The 18,649-nt window shown below is 39.5% G+C and overlaps 1 protein-coding gene and 1 long non-coding RNA gene across 2 annotated transcripts in view; both read right to left on the bottom strand.

Annotated features, from left to right (window-relative positions):
- Nucleotides 1-2,286: 2,286 nt before the first annotated feature.
- LOC133663382 (uncharacterized) lies at nucleotides 2,287-3,481 on the bottom strand. The gene is made up of 4 exons (XR_009828312.1): nucleotides 3,315-3,481; nucleotides 2,996-3,079; nucleotides 2,760-2,850; nucleotides 2,287-2,615 (listed from the first exon to the last, which is right to left on the bottom strand). It is a non-coding gene; the product is annotated as an uncharacterized LOC133663382 (long non-coding RNA).
- Nucleotides 3,482-5,782: 2,301 nt separating this feature from the next.
- Nucleotides 5,783-18,649, bottom strand: part of LOC133663374 (mucin-2-like) — a 34,683-nt gene continuing 21,816 nt past the window's right edge. Inside the window, exons 6-14 of the mRNA XM_062067801.1 lie at nucleotides 16,325-16,438; nucleotides 16,094-16,246; nucleotides 12,803-12,928; nucleotides 12,582-12,710; nucleotides 12,420-12,514; nucleotides 12,215-12,320; nucleotides 8,741-8,824; nucleotides 8,412-8,518; nucleotides 5,783-8,310 (exon numbers count right to left, since the gene is read on the bottom strand). Of these exons, the coding sequence (XP_061923785.1) occupies nucleotides 6,867-8,310; nucleotides 8,412-8,518; nucleotides 8,741-8,824; nucleotides 12,215-12,320; nucleotides 12,420-12,514; nucleotides 12,582-12,710; nucleotides 12,803-12,928; nucleotides 16,094-16,246; nucleotides 16,325-16,438 (2,358 nt within the window). The 3' untranslated portion in view covers nucleotides 5,783-6,866. The remainder of the gene's footprint in view (nucleotides 8,311-8,411; nucleotides 8,519-8,740; nucleotides 8,825-12,214; nucleotides 12,321-12,419; nucleotides 12,515-12,581; nucleotides 12,711-12,802; nucleotides 12,929-16,093; nucleotides 16,247-16,324; nucleotides 16,439-18,649) is intronic.

Raw genomic sequence — 18,649 nt, 5'->3', positions numbered from 1 at the left:
CAACATCCAGAAACGCTGCCGGCTTCTCTGGGCCCAAGATCATCTAAGATGGACTGATGCAAAGTGGAAAAGTGTTCTGTGGTCTGACGAGTCCACATTTCAAAATGTTTTTGGAAATATTCGACATAGTGTCATCCGGACCAAAGGGGAAGCGAACCATCCAGACTGTTATCGACGCAAAGTTCAAAAGCCAGCATCTGTGATGGTATGGGGGTGCATTAGTGCCCAAGGCATGGGTAACTTACACATCTGTGAAGGCACCATTAATGCTGAAAGGTATATACAGGTTTTGGAACAACATATGCTGCCATCTAAGCGCTGTCTTTTTCATGGACGCCCCTGCTTATTTCAGCAAGACAATGCCAAGCCACATTCAGCATGTGTTACAACAGCGTGGCTTCGTAAAAAAAGAGTGCGGGTACTTTACTGGACCGCCTGCATTCCAGACCTGTCTCCCATCGAAAATGTGTGGCGCATTATGAAGCGTAAAATACTACGGCGGAGACCCCGGACTGTTGAACGACTTAAGCTCTACATAAAACAAGAATGGGAAAGAATTCCACTTTCAAAGCTTCAACAATTAGTTTCCTCAGTTCCCAATCGTTTATTGAGTGTTGTTAAAAGAAAAGGTGATGTAACACAGTGGTGAACATGCCCTTTCCCAACTACTTTGGCACGTGTTGCAGCCATGAAATTCTAAGTTAATTATCATTTGCAAAAAAAATAAAGTTTATGAGTTTGAACATCAAATATCTTGTCTTTGTAGTGCATTCAATTGAATATGGGTTGAAAAGGATTTGCAAATCCTTGTATTCCGCTTATATTTACATCTAACACAATTTCCCAACTCATATGGAAACGGGGTTTGTGTGTATATATATATATATATATATATATATATATATATATATATATATATATATATATATATATATGTATATATGTGTATAAATATATATATATACTGTATATGTCTTAACCACGCACCCAACCACGCCCCCGCCCCCAACCACCCCCCCGCCCCCGCCCCACCCCCCAACCCCCACCTCCCGGAATCGGAGGTCTCAAGGTTGGCAAGTATGTCGATGGTACACTGTAAGTTACCTTGACTTTAGTAATGTGAGGAGGAGAAGTTGGGGACGGTGTGGCGAAGTTGATAGAGTGGCCGTGCAAGCAATCGGAGGGTTGCTGGTTACTGGGGTTCAATCCCCACCTTCTACCATCCTAGTCACGTCCGTTGTGTCCTTGGGCAAGACACTTCACCCTTGCTCCTGATGGGTGCTGGTTAGCGCCTTGCATGGCAGCTCCTGCCATCAGTGTGTGAATGGGTGAATGTGGAAATAGTGTCAAAGTGCTTTGAGTACCTTGAAGGTAGAAAAGCGCTATACAAGTATAACCCATTTATTATTTATTTAGATACTCCTTTTCCTTATCTCATCTTGTCTCAGGCTAAAGTAGAACAATAGACATGTGTATTCGTTCTGGAGGGTGTGGGCAATTGGCATATTGAAGAAGACAACACTTCCGTGATGTTTTCAGATCAACTTGGCTACGCAATTGAATGTGTTGCTCTAGGCTGGTCTCTCTTTCCAAAGCTTTGGAAATAAATTGCAAAATACCTATTCTGTTCTGGTGATCATTTAAACTCAGCTTATATGTCATCAAAAGAACTTGGGATTGACCAGTAACTTAAATTCCCTTGGAGGAACATCTGGTCCAGCGCAACAATACCCAATCATGGCACCCAGTGCCGGCCCAAGACTCCATGGGGCCCTAAGCAAAATTTGATTTTGGGGCCCTCTATTTCTGCCAATAATATTGATTGTTGATCATTCACACACCTACTATAAACTCATTGCGGCTCTGGCAGTGTTGTTTACATTATCCTATTGTCAGCCTGGTATGTCTTTACAAATGACATGTCATTTATAAAGATATGGGGGTGGCCCAGTTAAGAACCTAAATAATACCAATGAATGAACGAATGATGTCCAGAGTGCCATATATGGTTCCTAATCTTAAAATGTAGAAAACATTCAGCTACAAGAGTGGCCTGGGGTTGAACAGTCCAAGTGATAAAGCTTTGTATTTACAGTAAAAGTGTCATCATGTCTCATCAGTCTTGTACATATTAGTCTTTAATTACTAGTTTATATTTTTAGTTAATTGTTCATATTTAATGTTTACTTTGTACAAAGAGAGCGCAGTCTACTGAAGTTAAATTGCATGTGTGTTAAACATAACTGGACAATAAAGCTGATTCTGATTCACTTTATTATTGCACCTATGTTGACCCAATCCCGCTGTCCCTCGGCTGCCAGTTTTAAGGACTTTTTGGAAAATAATTTGCAGCAAAAGCAATAGACTTCTTGAATAAGTCAGCCAGCTACGCTTGACTTTTTCCCCATTGACTAGCTGTCTGTAGGTATAATGATAATGAAAACTTCGGCCATCATGCCGTTTGGGGAATGAAAAGTTCTCCTTAATAGACAGTGGTCCTCTGATCACCTGCTCAGTCCTGTCTGAATCTGAGAGGAAAGAAGGCCACACAGCTGGGTCAACTGGCGGAACTGATGATGGTCCATGGTGTGAAGGGGACGCTGTGGTGGAAGTTGCTGAGGAAGTGACCAAAGAAAGACAATGACTAAAAAAGAAGGACCTATAAGGTCATTAAATTGCACTGTTGGACATAATTATTAATCTCAGAATGTTCTGCAGTACAATGAGCAATTATAAAGGATGTTTTGCAGTTAACTTACTAGATAAATCAGCTGTGGTTTCAGACATGGAGGGGACAGTGGGCACAGAGGATGGAGGTGTGTGAGAGCACTGTAGAGGATGGAGATGGACCTAAGATGAAATACATACATACATACATACATACATATAGGCACACATATTAATGAGATACTTTGACTATATTAATTTCCCTTCAGGTGTAATGTTTATACTAAGAAATTAAATGTATACTGTATGGTGACAGTCTTTTCCTCACCTGATTCATCACTCACAGTTGAGCCTGAGGATGTGGACTGGCTCTGGGCTGATTCTGTGCCTCCAAAGTATTTTAACAATGCTCCTGGGGAAGTTTCACATAACTTATGAGTTGATGTAAAAAATAATGTTTATTTTACTCACATAAATTACCGTGCTCTGCTGCAAACAATTTGTGCAAACAACATATCTCACTAGTAACCTGATGCTGAAAACATATTGCTAGCACCGCGCTAGCTAGCTAACGTCACCTAGCTAAAGCTAATTACAGCTACAAATCTCTTTGATAAACTTTTTATTACCAAGTCATGCAAACATACCTTTATCATGGCATTTTTTTCTCCTCTTCCACTTTCTTCTTCTTCCTTTTTTCTGCACCTGAAGGATATGTCCTTTTTTGTGACATTGTTTTGCCTCTATCTGCGCTTTTGATGCCCAGTGCGCACTGGCATTGCACGGCAGGCGGCAAACGTCACAGGTGCAGCAGAGGCAGCTTTACATTTAAAGAGAGGCAGGAAGAATCACTAGGCCTAGTTCAGCAGCAGCACTCTGTTGACCTAAAATTGTGTTTTTGTACAATAATATATCTTTGATCATTTAGAAATCATCAGTCAGACTCGTACATGCAAAAAATAAAAATAAGAATTTTTTGTTAATTGCTTTTGGGGGCCCCCTGGTGGCCGCGGGGCCCTAAGCAAGCGCTTAGTACGCGTATGCCTTGGGCCGGCTCTGATGGCACCCACCTGTTCCCAATTAGCCTGCACACCTGTGGAATGTTCCAAATAAGTGTTTGATGAGCATTCCTCAACTTTATCAGTATTTATTGCCACCTTTCCCAACTTCTTTGTCACGTGTTGCAGGCATCAAATTCTAAAGTTAATGATTATTTGCAAAAAAAAAAAAGTTTATCAGTTTGAACATCAAATATGTTGTCTTTGTCGCATATTCAACTGAATATGGGTTGAAAATGATTTGCAAATCATTGTATTCCGTTTATTTTTACATCCAACACAATTTCCCAACTCATATGGAAACGGGGTTTATATATATATATATATATATATATATATATATATATATATATATATATATATATATATATATATATATATATATATATATATATATATATATATATACACACACAGGTATATTAAGATTAATTAAAGATTAAAGTACCAATGATTGTCACATATATATACACTACCGTTCAAAAGTTTGGGGTCACATTGAAATGTCCTTGTTTTTGAAGGAAAAGCACTGTACTTTTCAATGAAGATAACTTTAAACTACTCTTAACTTTAAAGAAATACACTGTATACATTGCTAATGTGGTAAATGACTATTCTAGCTGCAAATGTCTGGTTTTTGGTGCAGTATCTACATAGGTGTATAGAGGCCCATTTCCAGCAACTATCACTCCAGTGTTCTAATGGTACAATGTGTTTGCTCATTGGCTCAGAAGGCTAATTGATGATTAGAAAACCCTTGGGCAATCATGTTCACACATCTGAAAACAGTTTAGCTCGTTACAGAAGCTACAAAACTGACCTTCCTATGAGCAGATTGAGTTTCTGGAGCATCACATTTGTGGGGTCAATTAAACGCTCAAAATGGCCAGAAAAAGAGAACTTTCATCTGAAACTCGACAGTCTATTCTTGTTCTTACAAATGAAGGCTATTCCACAAAATTGTTTGGGTGACCCCAAATTTTTGAACTCTAGTGTATATATATATATATATATATATATATATATATATATATATATATATATATATATATATATATATATATATACATATATATATATATATATATATATATATATATATATATATACATATATATATACATATGCACATAGAAAAAGTAAATACAAATTATCTTAAGAGCAATTTGTTAGATAAAAACAATTAAAAAGTTAAAAACAGTTCAAACAGTTCAAAGTCTCATGCTGGGTTAAAAGCCAGTGAGTAAAAATGGGTTATAAGAAGGGTCTTAAAAGTAGCCAAAGAAGGGGCCTGCCTCACATGGAGAGGGAGATCATTCCAGAGTTTGGGACACACAACAGAGAAGGCCCTGTCCGCTTTGATTTGGGTACCTCCAGGAGCAGCTGATCAGCTGGCCTGATCATTGACTGAAAATTGTTAATGTTTTACTTTATTATCTAACACACCACCAAAATTGTCTTTGTGGATGAGCCAATTTGATGCACTTATTCCTGCTAAAAAGTATTACTCAGGGATCTAGGGATAAATTGTCTTTCATCTGGAACCCTGCACAAATTTATTTGAAAGGACTCAAAACTATGCCCAATTAATACTACCCAGCAGTCAGCATTATTGAATTCTGATGACCCAAGTACTTCTGTAGAGATTACACAGCCCATAATACACTTGATATTCATATGCAATGTTATTTACATTATTATATGATTTTGTATTAATAGTTACAATATAGTAGCACTTTATTAAGGTTTTCCTTTTACTTACTTATTAATTTTCCTAATTCCGCCGGACACCTCTTTGATTTGTTGAAACAACCCTTTCACCTGTGGGTTTTGTTTATATTGTTTTAAATAGAAACAATAGCATTTTTTTCATAGTATGTCTTCCCTTGCTGCTAATAGAAAATATACTCCTAACAAAAATGTTAATGTTGCCTTGTTTGGTGTCATTTTTTTCAGCACAAGACCATATAACAGTTATTCTTTCATTTTGACATACCGGACCAGAAAAGTTTGATTTTTTTTACTATAAAAAAAATTATAATCCTTTAGGGCCTGTATTAACAGTTTATTCAACTCAGATTCAAGAATCCGAATAAAACATAAAAAGTATGTTGTCAATGATGAATATTCAAGTCAGCGAAAGGAATCAAACCAACTTTCAGAAATAGTTGGATACTTGTGCATGTGGTACGTAAGTCTTCTTTTTTGTTTACAGTTGTATAATGTAATAATAAATACAAATAATAATAATATGTAACATACCCTGTAGCAAATGAGATGTTTAATATTTATATTCCCACAGCAGGATTTCAGGTAAATAAATATTTTGTGCGTAATGTGATCATTACAAAATATAATTTTAATTCGTACAGTGGCAAATACAAACTTATAAGAAAACACACACACATGCACACACGCACACACGCACACACACCCACCCACACACACACACACACACACACACACACACACACACACACACACACACACACACACACACACACACACACACACACACACACACACACACACACACACACACACACACACACACACACACACACACACACACACACAGTACAACCTTCACTTGCAGTCCCCATTTGCAGTGTGGGTTACATTATAACGATTGTAAACAAAAGAACACTAATTTACAAAATATGTTACTTTGTATGAGAAAGTATGTACACATATAGATTTTAACTTCTATTTTTGTATACATATATACTGTATATATATTTATATATAGTTGCACTTTATATGTATAGTGCAACTTCAGCAAGGATCATAGTTTACCCCAACTGGGGCAGGGAAATGAGGAATACATTGAATCAAAGTAAACTTACAATATTGTTAAGTGTCATCATCAGATTAGTTTTGATAAGAAAATGATTGGTACTTATATTTATACTGATACTAAGAACATATAAACGTCAAATATTTGGTAGGACTGTGCTCTTCTAAAATGTGCATAAATATGAAAGGTTTTACACAGTAAAGAAAGTTATTTGAAAAAATTGGATTTCACAATGACTCTGCATTTGTCCTCCGCTAAGCTAAGGGACCGCTAGCTGTCGTATTTCTTGTACAAAAATAAAAAAAAGTTAAATGTATCTACAAAAACTAAATGATCTTTGTATATCACTCTATGTTTATATTTGCTGTTATGTCCATTAATTTCGTGAAAGGTGTATCCATGCAATGTATCCTTGGTCCTGTTCTTCTAGACGACGTTGAAGATTGGTCTGGATTTGATGGCGTCTGAGTGTCCACCTCGTCTCCGGTCCAGCTCTCTGAGGTTTGGGATTCAAATGAGAACGAGCTGGAGTAGACTGTTTGGCTTGGCGGCGTCGGGTTGGCCTCTAAGTAGCGGCTGTACTCAACGGGCGTGTAGCGAAGCAAACTGGACCCCAGCCTGCTGGGCGGAGGTTTGTTAGGCCTAAATGTCCTCGGTTGTGTGTGCATTGTTAGGTAGGGTGAAGCATACTGCTGTCTAACAGGTGCTTCTGTGGGAGATGATGGTGGGTCTACCTGGGCTGTTGTTTGTGTGGGTGATGATGGTGAGTATATGTAGGGTTGTGTTTGTGTGGGTGATGATGGTGGACTAGGGGATAAGGGTAGTGGTGGTAATGGATGTTGTGTGGGTGATAATGGAGGGTATATGTTGGGTGTTGTTTCTGTGGGTGAGAATGGTGTGTATATGTGGGGTGTTGTTTGTGTGGGTGATGAAGGTGGGCTTGGGGATAAAGGCAGTGGTGGTAATGGAGGTTGTGTGGGTGAAAATGGTGGGTATATGTAGGGTGTATTTTGTGTGGGTGATGAAGGTGGGCTGGAGGATAAAGGCAGTGGACATAATGGCGGTTGTGTGGGTGAAAATGGTGGGTATATGTAGGGTGTAGTTTGTGTGGGTGATGAAGGTGGGCTGGAGGATAAAGGCAGTGGACGTAATGGCGGTTGTGTGGGTGAAAATGGTGGGTATATGTAGGGTGTAGTTTGTGTGGGTGATGAAGGTGGGCTGCAGGATAAAGGCAGTGGACGTAATGGCGGTTGTGTGGGGGAAAATGGTGGGTATATGTAGGGTGTAGTTTGTGTGGGTGATGAAGGTGGGCTGGAGGATAAAGGCAGTGGACGTAATGGCGGTTGTGTGGGGGAAAATGGTGGGTATATGTAGGGTGTAGTTTGTGTGGGTGATGAAGGTGGGGTGGAGGATAAAGGCAGTGGACGTAATGGCGGTTGTGTGGGGGAAAATGGTGGGTATATGTAGGGTGTAGTTTGTGTGGGTGATGAAGGTGGGCTGGAGGATAAAGGCAGTGGACGTAATGGCGGTTGTGTGGGTGAAAATGGTGGAGATATGTAGGGTGTAGTTTGTGTGGGTGATGAAGGTGGGCTGGAGGATAAAGGCAATGGTGGTAATGGCGGTTGTGTGGGTGAAAATGGAGGGTCCGTGGGTAATGGAGGTGACATTGGTGGTGGAGGTGGTATGGCAAATGGTGGTGGATCAGACGGAGAGTGTTCTATGGGACTGAGAACTCTCTCTTCATGAAGAATAGGAAGTTCAACATCATGCCAAGGAACTTCGTCAACTCTGTTTGGACAGTCAGATGTTAAACAAAGACACCGCACCCCCCAGCCCACGTCAATACCACACACCCTTCGTTAAACACAATGTAACAACCTGCCGCTTACCTTGGGAGAATATTGTAGACTAGGCCTATCTCCCCAGTGCCCACATCCTCTTGCTCACTATTCTGTGTGGACATAAAATACTTGAGCTTGTCTTCTAATTCATTATTCTAGGAAAAAGCAAAAGAGGAAACAAAACCGTCAGGTTGAGGTTTCATGCAAAGACTGCAGCAGTCACCTTGTATATGTAAAAGTGGCTTGAAAGGCGCACAAAAAGTTTCCACAAAGTTGAGGTTATCCAGCAGTGTGCACCAAAAAGAAAGTTACTTGCTTCCACCAACCCGCATTGAACATACATTCATGCACAATAACACACGAACACACAATCTTACCTCACACTCCACCATTGCAATTCGGTCCAGCAGCTCCGAGATGAACATGTCCTTCTGAGCGACTTGAGTTCGTAATGTTTGCACCTTGACAATTTCAGGAAAAAAAACACTCATTATCACCACATCAAAAGATAGCGTGAGGTCATTAGATGAGAGTTGTAATCTGGCAGTGCGTTAAACAGGAAAGACGATTAGTAGCTACTGTTGCGTCACAGCAAGTACTGTATGTTGTCATTGAGCTTTGATGGACACTTTTAGGAAAAGGCCGGCTGCAGCAACACAACCAGGAGGACTTTGAGTTGGATAGCAGACGCGCTATCCGACGCTAGCCGCCGACCGCATCGATGATCGGGTGAAGTCCTTCGTCGCGCCGTCGATCGCTGGAACGCAGGTGAGCATGGGTGTTGATGAGCAGATGAGGGCTGGCGTAGGTGGAGAGCTAATGTTTTTAGCATAGCTCTGTCGAGGTCCGGTAGCTAAGTTAGCTTCAATGGCGTCGTTAGCAACAGCATTGCTAGGCTTCGCCAGGCGGTACAGCATTAGCCGTGTGGTTACAGGTCCAGTGTTTGGTAGTATTGTTGATCTTCTGTCTATCCTTCCAGTCAGGGGCTTATTTATTTTGTTTCTATCTGCATTTAAGCACAATGCTATCACGTTAGCTCCGTAGCTAAAGTGCTTCGCCGATGTATTGTCGTGGAGATAAAAGTCACTGTGAATGTCCATTTCGCGTTCTCGACTCTCATTTTCAAGAGGATATAGTATCCGAGGTGGTTTGAAATACAAATCCGTGATCCACAATAGAAAAAGGAGAAAGTGTGGAATCCAATGAGCCCTTTTACCTAAGTTACGGTCAGAGCGAAAAAAGATACGTCCTGCACTGCACTCTAGTCCTTCACTCTCACGTTCCTCATCCACGAATCTTTCATCCTCGCTCAAATTAATGGGGTAACCGTCGCTTTCTCGGTCCGAATCGCTCTCACTGCTGGTGTAAACAATGTGCAGATGTGAGAAGCCCTTCAACCTGCGACGTCACGCTACTTCCGGTACAGGCAAGGCTTTTTTTATCAGCGACCAAAAGTTGCGAACTTTATCGTCGATGTTCTCTACTAAATCCTTTCAGCAAAAATATGGCAATATCACGAAATGATCAAGTATGACACATAGAATGGATCTGCTATCCCCGTTTGAATAAGAAAATTTAATTTCAGTAGGCCTTTAATTTCCTGTTTGTCTCTTTTTTGCCACTACTTCTCCTGTCTGAGGGCTTGCTCCCTCACCTGTCTCTCATTGGCAATCAGGACAAATGTTAACCTCCTTGCAGCAAAGCTTTCCCTAGGCTTGTTGTATCTATTTTCACTTCATGTGCACTTCCCTGCTGCACAATATTTTGTTATTAGATGCTTTTAATCTGCACTCCTGCTTAACGCTAGGCTTGTGCGGAATGTAATAAAAGGCAGAGTATGTGTAAGTCATTTTGATAATTCTGTAAAAGAAAATGCTAAAAAAATATATATATTTTAAGACAAAACTTTGTGTGTATTTGTATTATTATTTCAGCTTTTTCTCATTACATTACGGCTTCTGCAAATTTTTGTTAGTGTGTCACCAAATAGGTGATGCAATTCGAGCACGTCACTGCTAGTCTGCACTATGAATCTAACGGCAGCCAAGAATGTTAAAATAATATCTAAACAGCGAACATTCATCTATGAAAATATGAAAAAGTTGCTGATGGTGGGTTTGACTGGCAGCTATCGTAGAAGTCCCCGCTCCAAGTTAAATGTTGTTTATTATTACATTGCTTCTTCATAAAACTACTTAAGTTTTTGTAGTACATTCGATTGCAGTGTTTTTCAACCACTGTGCCGCGGCACACTAGTGTGCTGTGAGATACAGTCTGGTGTGCTGTGGAAAATTATCTAATTTCACCTATTTGGGTTAAAAATATTTTTGGCAAACCAGTAATTATAGTTTGCAAAGTATGTGTTGTTGTTGAGTGTCGGTGCTGTCTAGAGCTCGGCAGAGTAACCGTGTAATACTCTTCCATATCAGTAGGTAGCAGCCAGTAGCTAATTGCTTTGTAGATGTCGGAAACAGCTGGAGGCAGCGTGCAGGTAAAAAGGTATCTAATGCATAAACCAAAAATAAACAAAAGATGAGTGCCCCTAAGAAAAAGCATTGAAGCTTAAGGATGCTATGCAGAACAAAACTAAAACTGAACTGGCTACAAAGTAAACAAAAACAGAATACTGGACGACAGCAAAGACTTACTGTGGAGCAAAGACGGCGTCCACAAAGTACATCTGAGCATGACATTACAATAAAAAATGTCCCCACAAAGGATACAAACAACTGAAATATTCTTGATTGCTAAAACAAAGTAGATGCTAGAAATATCGCTCAAAGAAAGACATGAAACTGTTACAGGAAAATAACAAAAAAAGAGAAAAAGCCACCAAAATAGGAGCGCAAGACAAGAACTAAAACACTACACACAGGAAAACACCACAAAACTCAAAATAAGTCATGATGTGATGTGACAGGAGGTGACAGTACACCTACTTTGAGACGAGCTATAGTTATGTTTTAAAGTCGTATCCAACAATTGCGACAACAACTTTTTACTGTCAACTGAGTTTCGTTTTTTAATGTTTTCTGCTGGTGGTGTGCCTCCGGATTTTTTCAGCGCAAAAAATGTGCCTTGGCTCAAAAAAGGTTGAAAAACACTGTTCTATTGTATTGTTTTTATAAAAATGTCTTACCTAAAAGTTATTTTTTCTTTGTAAAATGAATTAATATGTTAACATTTTATTGTTTTAGGGGGTCAAGCGTGGGTTCCCTCCGGGTCCTCCGGCTTCCTCCCACCTCCAAAGACATGCACCTGGGGATAGGTTGATTGGCAACACTAAATTGGCCCTAGTGTGTGAATGTGAGTGTGAATGTTGTCTGTCTATCTGTGTTGGCCCTGCCATGAGGTGGCGACTTGTCCAGGGTGTACCCCGCCTTCCGCCCGATTGTAGCTGAGATAGGCTCCAGCGCCCCCCGCGACCCCGAAGGGAATAAGCGGTAGAAAATGGATGGATGGATGGATGGATGGATGGATGGTGTTTTGTGTTAAGAGTTCCGTAAGTTGAAGTTCTTCTGTACTAAAGTCTAAAATTCTTTCATATATCTGCAAAACTGATATTTAAGAAAGTTAACTATAAGCACCTGTTTGGGCCTCCAAACAGGTGCAATAACTATGTAATAACTACATTAATATAATGTAGTTTTATAGTAAAAATGGGTATTTATGGTGTCTGATTTGACAAATGATACTGGACCTTTATTCATTATTTCCCCAAATATTGCTATTTGTATCGCTACCACTAGCTCTAATCAGTTTTGTTTTTACTAGATGTCCTAGTTTGACATGAAGATCCCCTATCCTGCAGTGGTATTAACAAAATTGGCCAAACAAATGACCTCTCTTACCTCCTCAATCATCCCTTTGACCTTCCGCTGCTGGCAGAAGACCATGTCGTTTAAGTGTTTGATTCGCTCCCTGAGATTTCCAGCTTCACTTTGTAGATCTTTGGACCTGCAGGCCACCAAGAGTCAACAAAACAAAACTCGGAAACAGATGTTCGACCAATAATCTCAGCGTATTGTCTTCTCTCGTTGGACACACATCAAATACCTCATGGCTGCAGCCCCGTCTGTTGTATCGCTCAGGTCCAACGTGTGAAGACGACGCTCACATTCCTGCAGTTTTTGCTGGAGTTGACTCTTTTCCTGTGAGATTGGATTAGTGTTTACACAATGTGCATGCAGCCATGTTGTTGTTTTTTGCAGTGCTTACTGTTCCCATGCAGTCAAGCAGGCGCTCCAGTTCAGAGATCCTCTCATCCCTCTCTGCAATTTTGGCCTCTGCGATCTTGATGTTCAGCTCTGCTTCCTCGAGCCGTCTGATGTATTCGTCCAGTTGGGCCTGTGTAAGCAAAAACATTGTTTGAAATGTCTCAGTCCGTGTCTTTTCTTTTGGCAATGGATGTATCACATTGATCAAAAAGCAAATAGTACCTGGAGTATTTCAATCTCCTTTTTGTGTTTTCTTTGCTCTTCCAGCAGCTGTTCCTCGTAGTCCTCTTGGAGCCTCATGGACAGCTCCATTAGGGCTTTACTGTTGGCCTCCCGTGAAGATTCCACCTGAACAAAAAAGCAAAGATGACCACCGTTCTCAGCGGAATGTTCCATATCGATGACAAAAAACTGTGCAAGGTGCTTTTGTTCTGCAGGAAAAAGAGACTTCTAAATGCTGGCTGAGGAAGGAAGTTCTTCATGAAGCCCGGTTGTGACCATTGACTAATTATAGAAAATAATACAATGAGTGGGATAGTCAGTCCTGTAGGTGGGACTAATTAGAAATTTCCCACACAGCTCAATGCGCTCTACAAAACAGTTAGGGTCCGATCTAGTAAGATCCAAATAAATAATATCTTCAGAGTAAAACATTGTGAGCACTGTTAGCGGGTGTTTTGCGGACGACCTACCAAAACTGGTTGCGCAATTTATAAGCAGTGCAAAAGTGCAGAGCGCCTTATTTAAATGAGGATTTTTGATGTGCACTATGCCGGCTGTCACCATGGTGACACTACAATCCATGACATCATATGCTCCAACGATCAAACCTGTGCTGCTTTCTTATGTTGTGGAATATGCAGCAGAAAAATATAACATGGTCCACCTTTTTTGGGCAATATATAAGTGTGATATATAAACATAACCTATTTTTAGCAGGGCAAAGGTGTGCTCTGGGAGGCACCATAAATGTTATTTTACACCTGGAATGATCCAGATGCAAGAAATTGCAATATGCAAAGTGTTTTCTTTTTTTTTTTATGCAAGCAAGCACCAAAACAAATCAATTTGCTTTAATCAACCCCTTAAGTCATCCAGCAGCTATAACATTATAAAATGTCATTACAGAATAGAAGACATTTATAATATTTTTTATTTATGACAGTCCAAATATGCTGATTCGCATACAGATAGAATATTCTCTCTCTCAATCATCTGTCTTTGCAGCACATAACTGTGCTAGTTTGCACATACTTTCTGGACGTGCTAAATATAGATGTGAAAGAGCTGCTGCAGAACAGTTTTAGCCTTGATAAATCCCATTGCAAATTCTACTTGATTATATTTGTATCTTCACCTTCCAGTTTTGTGGGTGTTCTAATAATCAGCACATATTCCGCATATACAAACCCCGTTTCCATATGAGTTGGGAAATTGTGTTGGATGTAAATATAAACAGAATACAATAATTTGCAAATCATAGTATTCCGTTTATATTTACATCTAACACAATTTCCCAACTCATATGGAAACAGGGTTTGTACATAAGGACAGACACACTCAATGATGTTTTAAAAGCGCTCTCTATTTTGCTTATTTAAGAAATGCAATTGTCTGCGCAGGAGCTTCGTATCATTGCTTTGGGTGCAGAACCAAGTTTTCACGTGTTTTAATTAGTGTTGGGACTAACGCGTTACTAAGTAACGCGTTACTGTAACGCCGTTAGTTTCGGCGGTAACGAGTAATCTAACGCGTTATTTTTTTATATACAGTGACTCAGTTACCGTTACTGCATGATGCGTTACTGCGTTATTTTACGTTATTTTTATGTAGTATCGGCTAGAAACTGAAGATCTGAGTGTGTTTTATTGGAGCGCTCCGGTGGAAAAGAAGAGGCGTGCTTTCCCCCACCCACAGAAAGCACGCCTCCCCGCAGGAAGAGGGTCTTTACAGCTGAGGGTGAATGACGAGCCCGGCGGTTTGTTGCAACTTTGTGACTTTATTGGACGCAGCCATCCAGCAAGCTAGAGCACCTACACACACTCACTGTCGCTGCTCCCTCACCTCTCTCGCCCACTCACTCACTGACGTCACTCACCTCTCATGCTGTCATATCTTAAAGGGCCACACACACACACACACACATACGCTACTCTCATAACAACTAACAAGACATCATGGCGAAGCCAGAAGTCGAGTTTTTTAACATGGAGACATTCTCAATACTTTTCTTTTGTCGAGCACAAAGAAAATAACATTTTAGTTAAATGTAAGTTGTGTCTTTGATCAAAGATCCTATCTACTTAGAGTTAAAGTTAAAGTGCCATTACGTTGCAGCTATTTAAAATAGTTTTGTCAATTTTTTCTGGCCTGAAATAAATTGGCCCTTTGAAACATATCTTTGTGTTTGTGTGTTGTATGTAGGCCACATTGCTTTCTGAATTCAGTGATGCAAATGAATGTCAAGTTGATCAACAGATTGTATTATTCTCCAGTGCAATAACAGTACTGAAATGAAGGCTAAAAGGGCATTAATGGGAGCCTTAAAAAAAAGGGGAAAAAAAGAAGTAACTAAATAGTTACTTTTCACAGTAACACATTACTTTTTGGTGTAAGTAACTGAGTTAGTAACTGAGTTACTTTTGAAATAAAGTAACTAGTAATTGTAACTAGTTACTGGTTTTCAGTAACTAACCCAACACTGCTTTTAATGCATGCAAACCTTTAGTAGATCAGGCCCACTGTGTAACAGTAGCTGAAGCACCACACAATTTGGTCCACAGCTTTAGGAGACTGACAAGCACATGTCAGTAACATTTTGAGTAAGATTTGTTGAAAAACATGGCCGCCATCAAACAAAATGTATTTGCCGACTTAACAAATTGTCTAATGATTATAAAACATTGATAGACTCTGCATTATAGGCACATGAGCATGTTTTCCAAAGCATTTTCAGCACAATCCATAGAGGGCACCAAAGATTTGCTTACACTCATCCTGCCAGACGTCTACTTTTCCCCATTTTCTCATGCATTCCAATTCATTCACATACCTGAACATGTTCTATTTTTTTACATATGACTGAATGTATTAGAATGCATAAGAAAATAGAAAGGTTTAGATATCTAGTGTAATACATTGTGGCCGTCTGTCACCGTGCATTGGTATTTATCATTTTAAAGGCAGTGTTCTTGATACAGCTCTTGTATTACCTGGTGCCTGTAAACATTTTTAGGACTATTTTGATGATTGCTGCTCGTCACACCAGTAAGTTCTATAATGGAACGCAGTGTGCTAAACCAGTCAGGACACATGCAAACAATACATTGTGTGTGTTGAAGGTGTCATCTTTTCTCACTCAATACTGCACAACCTGTCCGACGTCTCTTAACAGACTGTTTTTTGGAGCAGGCAGACTTGTCACACCTGTAGGGTGACGACTGTGTCCATGAATGTGTCAGAGCAGGTACTTCCACAGTAACAGTAAAGTGTCTTTCTGCACAAACATCCAACCTGAAGTCTCAGATGTTGGTTTTCGGCATGTGCTGCAGCCAACTCTCTCTCCTTGGCTCTCAGGTCTTCTTCTGTTTTCTCACAGGTGCTGCGCAAATTCTTCACCTCGTCCCTCGTGTCCAATCGGGTTTGACAGTTATCTAGGAGGGATTTCTGCAAAGGCAACACAAATGGTACACTTCTTACTGCAACACTACGCACACAAATGTCTTCATGGTCGTTATTGGTCACCTGCAGGCCGATGTTGGTAGACATAAGGGAGCTGTTCATCTGATCAAATTTCTCCATGGCGGCCGTGCGGACTTTCACCTCTGACTCTAGATTCCTGCGGCGGGAGTTGGCAACCTGTAAAAACATGTGTATGGACTGATTGATGCTTTTTATTGGTAAATGATACAGCAAATGATAAGATACATATAGATCAACATACAACAATCGAATTGAAGCTCCTGAATTGTAATCGAATCATATATATATATATATATATATATATATATATATATATATATATATATATATATATATATATATATATATATATATATATATATATATATATATATATATATATATATAAGATTATTCTAAAGATTGCATTCAACTTAACCAGAATAACTTGCTGTTAAGTTGGCACTTTGTGTAAATCGTAAATAAAAACAGAATACAATTAATTGCAAATCATTTTCAACTTATATTCAATTGAATAGACTGCAAAGACAAGATACCTAACGTTCAAACTTATAAACTTTGTTATTTTTTGCAAATATTAGCTCATTTGGAATTTGATGCCTGCAACATGTTTCAAAAAAGCTGGCACAAGTGGCAAAAAAGACTGAGAAAGTTGAGGAATGCTCATCAAACACTTTGGAACATCCCACAGGTGAACAGGCTAATTGGGAACAGGTGGGTGCCATGATTGGGTATAAAAGCAGCTTCCATGAAATGCTCAGTCATTCACAAACAAGGACGCGGCGAGGGTCACCACTTTGTGAACAAATGCTTGAGCAAATTGTCCAACAGTTTAAGAACAACATTTCTCAACCAGCTATTGCAAGGAATTTAGGGATTTCACCATCTACGATTCGTAATATCATCAAAAGGTTGGGAGAATCAGGAGAAATCACTGCACATAACCGAAGATATTACGGACCTTCCATCCCTCAGGCAGTACTGCATCAAAAAGCGACTACAGTGTGTAAAGGATATCACCACATGCGCTCAGGAACACTTCAGAAAACCACTGTCAGTAACCACAGTGTGTCACTACATCTGTAAGTGCAAGTTAAAACTCTGCTATGCAAAGTGAAAGTCATTTATCAACAACACCCAGAAATGCCCCCAGCTTCGCTGGGCCCAAGCTCATCTAAGATGGACTGATGCAAAGTGTAAAATTGTTCTGTGGTCTGACAAGTCCACATTTCAAATTAATTTTAGAAACTGTGTACGTCGTGTCCTTCGGAACCAAGAGGAAAAGAACCATCCGGATTGTTATAGAGGCAAAGTTCAAAAGCCAGCATCTGTGATGGTATGGGGGTGTATTAGTCCCCAAGGCATGGGTAACTTACACACCTGTGAAGGCACCATTAATACTGAAAGGTACATACAGGTTTTGGAGCAACATTTGTTGCCATTCAAGCAACGTTATCATGGACGCCCCTGCTTATTTCAGCAATGCCAAGCCAAGTGTTACAACAGCGTGGCTTCATAGTAAAAGAGTGTGGGTACTAGACTGGCCTGCCTGTAGTCCAGAGCTGTCTCCCATTGAAAATGTGTGGCGCATTATGAATCCTAAAATACCACAACGGAGACCCCGGACTGTTGAACAACTTAAGCTGTACATCAAGCTTGAAAAATTGGTCTCCTCGGTTCCCAAACGTTTACTGAGTGTTGTTAAAAGGAAAGGCCATGTAACACAGTGGTAAAAATGCCCCTGTGCCAACTTTGTGCAATGTGTTGCTGCCATTAAATTCTAACTTAATGATTATTTGCAAAAAAAAAAAAGAAGCTTCTCAGTTCGAACATTAAATATCTTGTCTTTACAGTCTATTCAATTGAATACAAGTTGAAAAGGATTTGCAAATCATTGTATTCTGTTTTTATTTACCATTTACACAACGTGCCAACTTCACTGGTTTTGGGTTTTGTCCAATAACTATTTTAACAAGCGTAACTTCCTGGGTCATAGTTGTAAAGTACACAGAAAATTTAGAGATGATTCACATTCAGCTCCAATCAAATTGTTTAGAGCAAGTAGGTGTAGCTGTGTGCAAAGTTACAAGGTACTCAATCAAATTTGGAATATTATGATAGGTATAATAAATATATTCATTTAAAACCATTTTAGGAAAAACATGAAGTTAGATTATTTTTGTCTGCGGCACAAAAAACAAATCAAGTCCATTTTTATCAATAAAAAAAAATGGTATCATAAATAATACAATTAAATTGGTTAATAAATGCATATGGTTGTTCAATTAATATTTAATGTACAGCACCAAAAAAAAATTACCTGTACATTAGAGTGTCAAACAATTACATGTTTAAACCAGATTAATC

The sequence above is a fragment of the Entelurus aequoreus genome, linkage group LG02, assembly GCF_033978785.1.
Source record: "Entelurus aequoreus isolate RoL-2023_Sb linkage group LG02, RoL_Eaeq_v1.1, whole genome shotgun sequence".
NCBI lineage: Eukaryota > Metazoa > Chordata > Actinopteri > Syngnathiformes > Syngnathidae > Entelurus > Entelurus aequoreus.
This window is presented reverse-complemented; position numbering and strand designations above follow the sequence as displayed.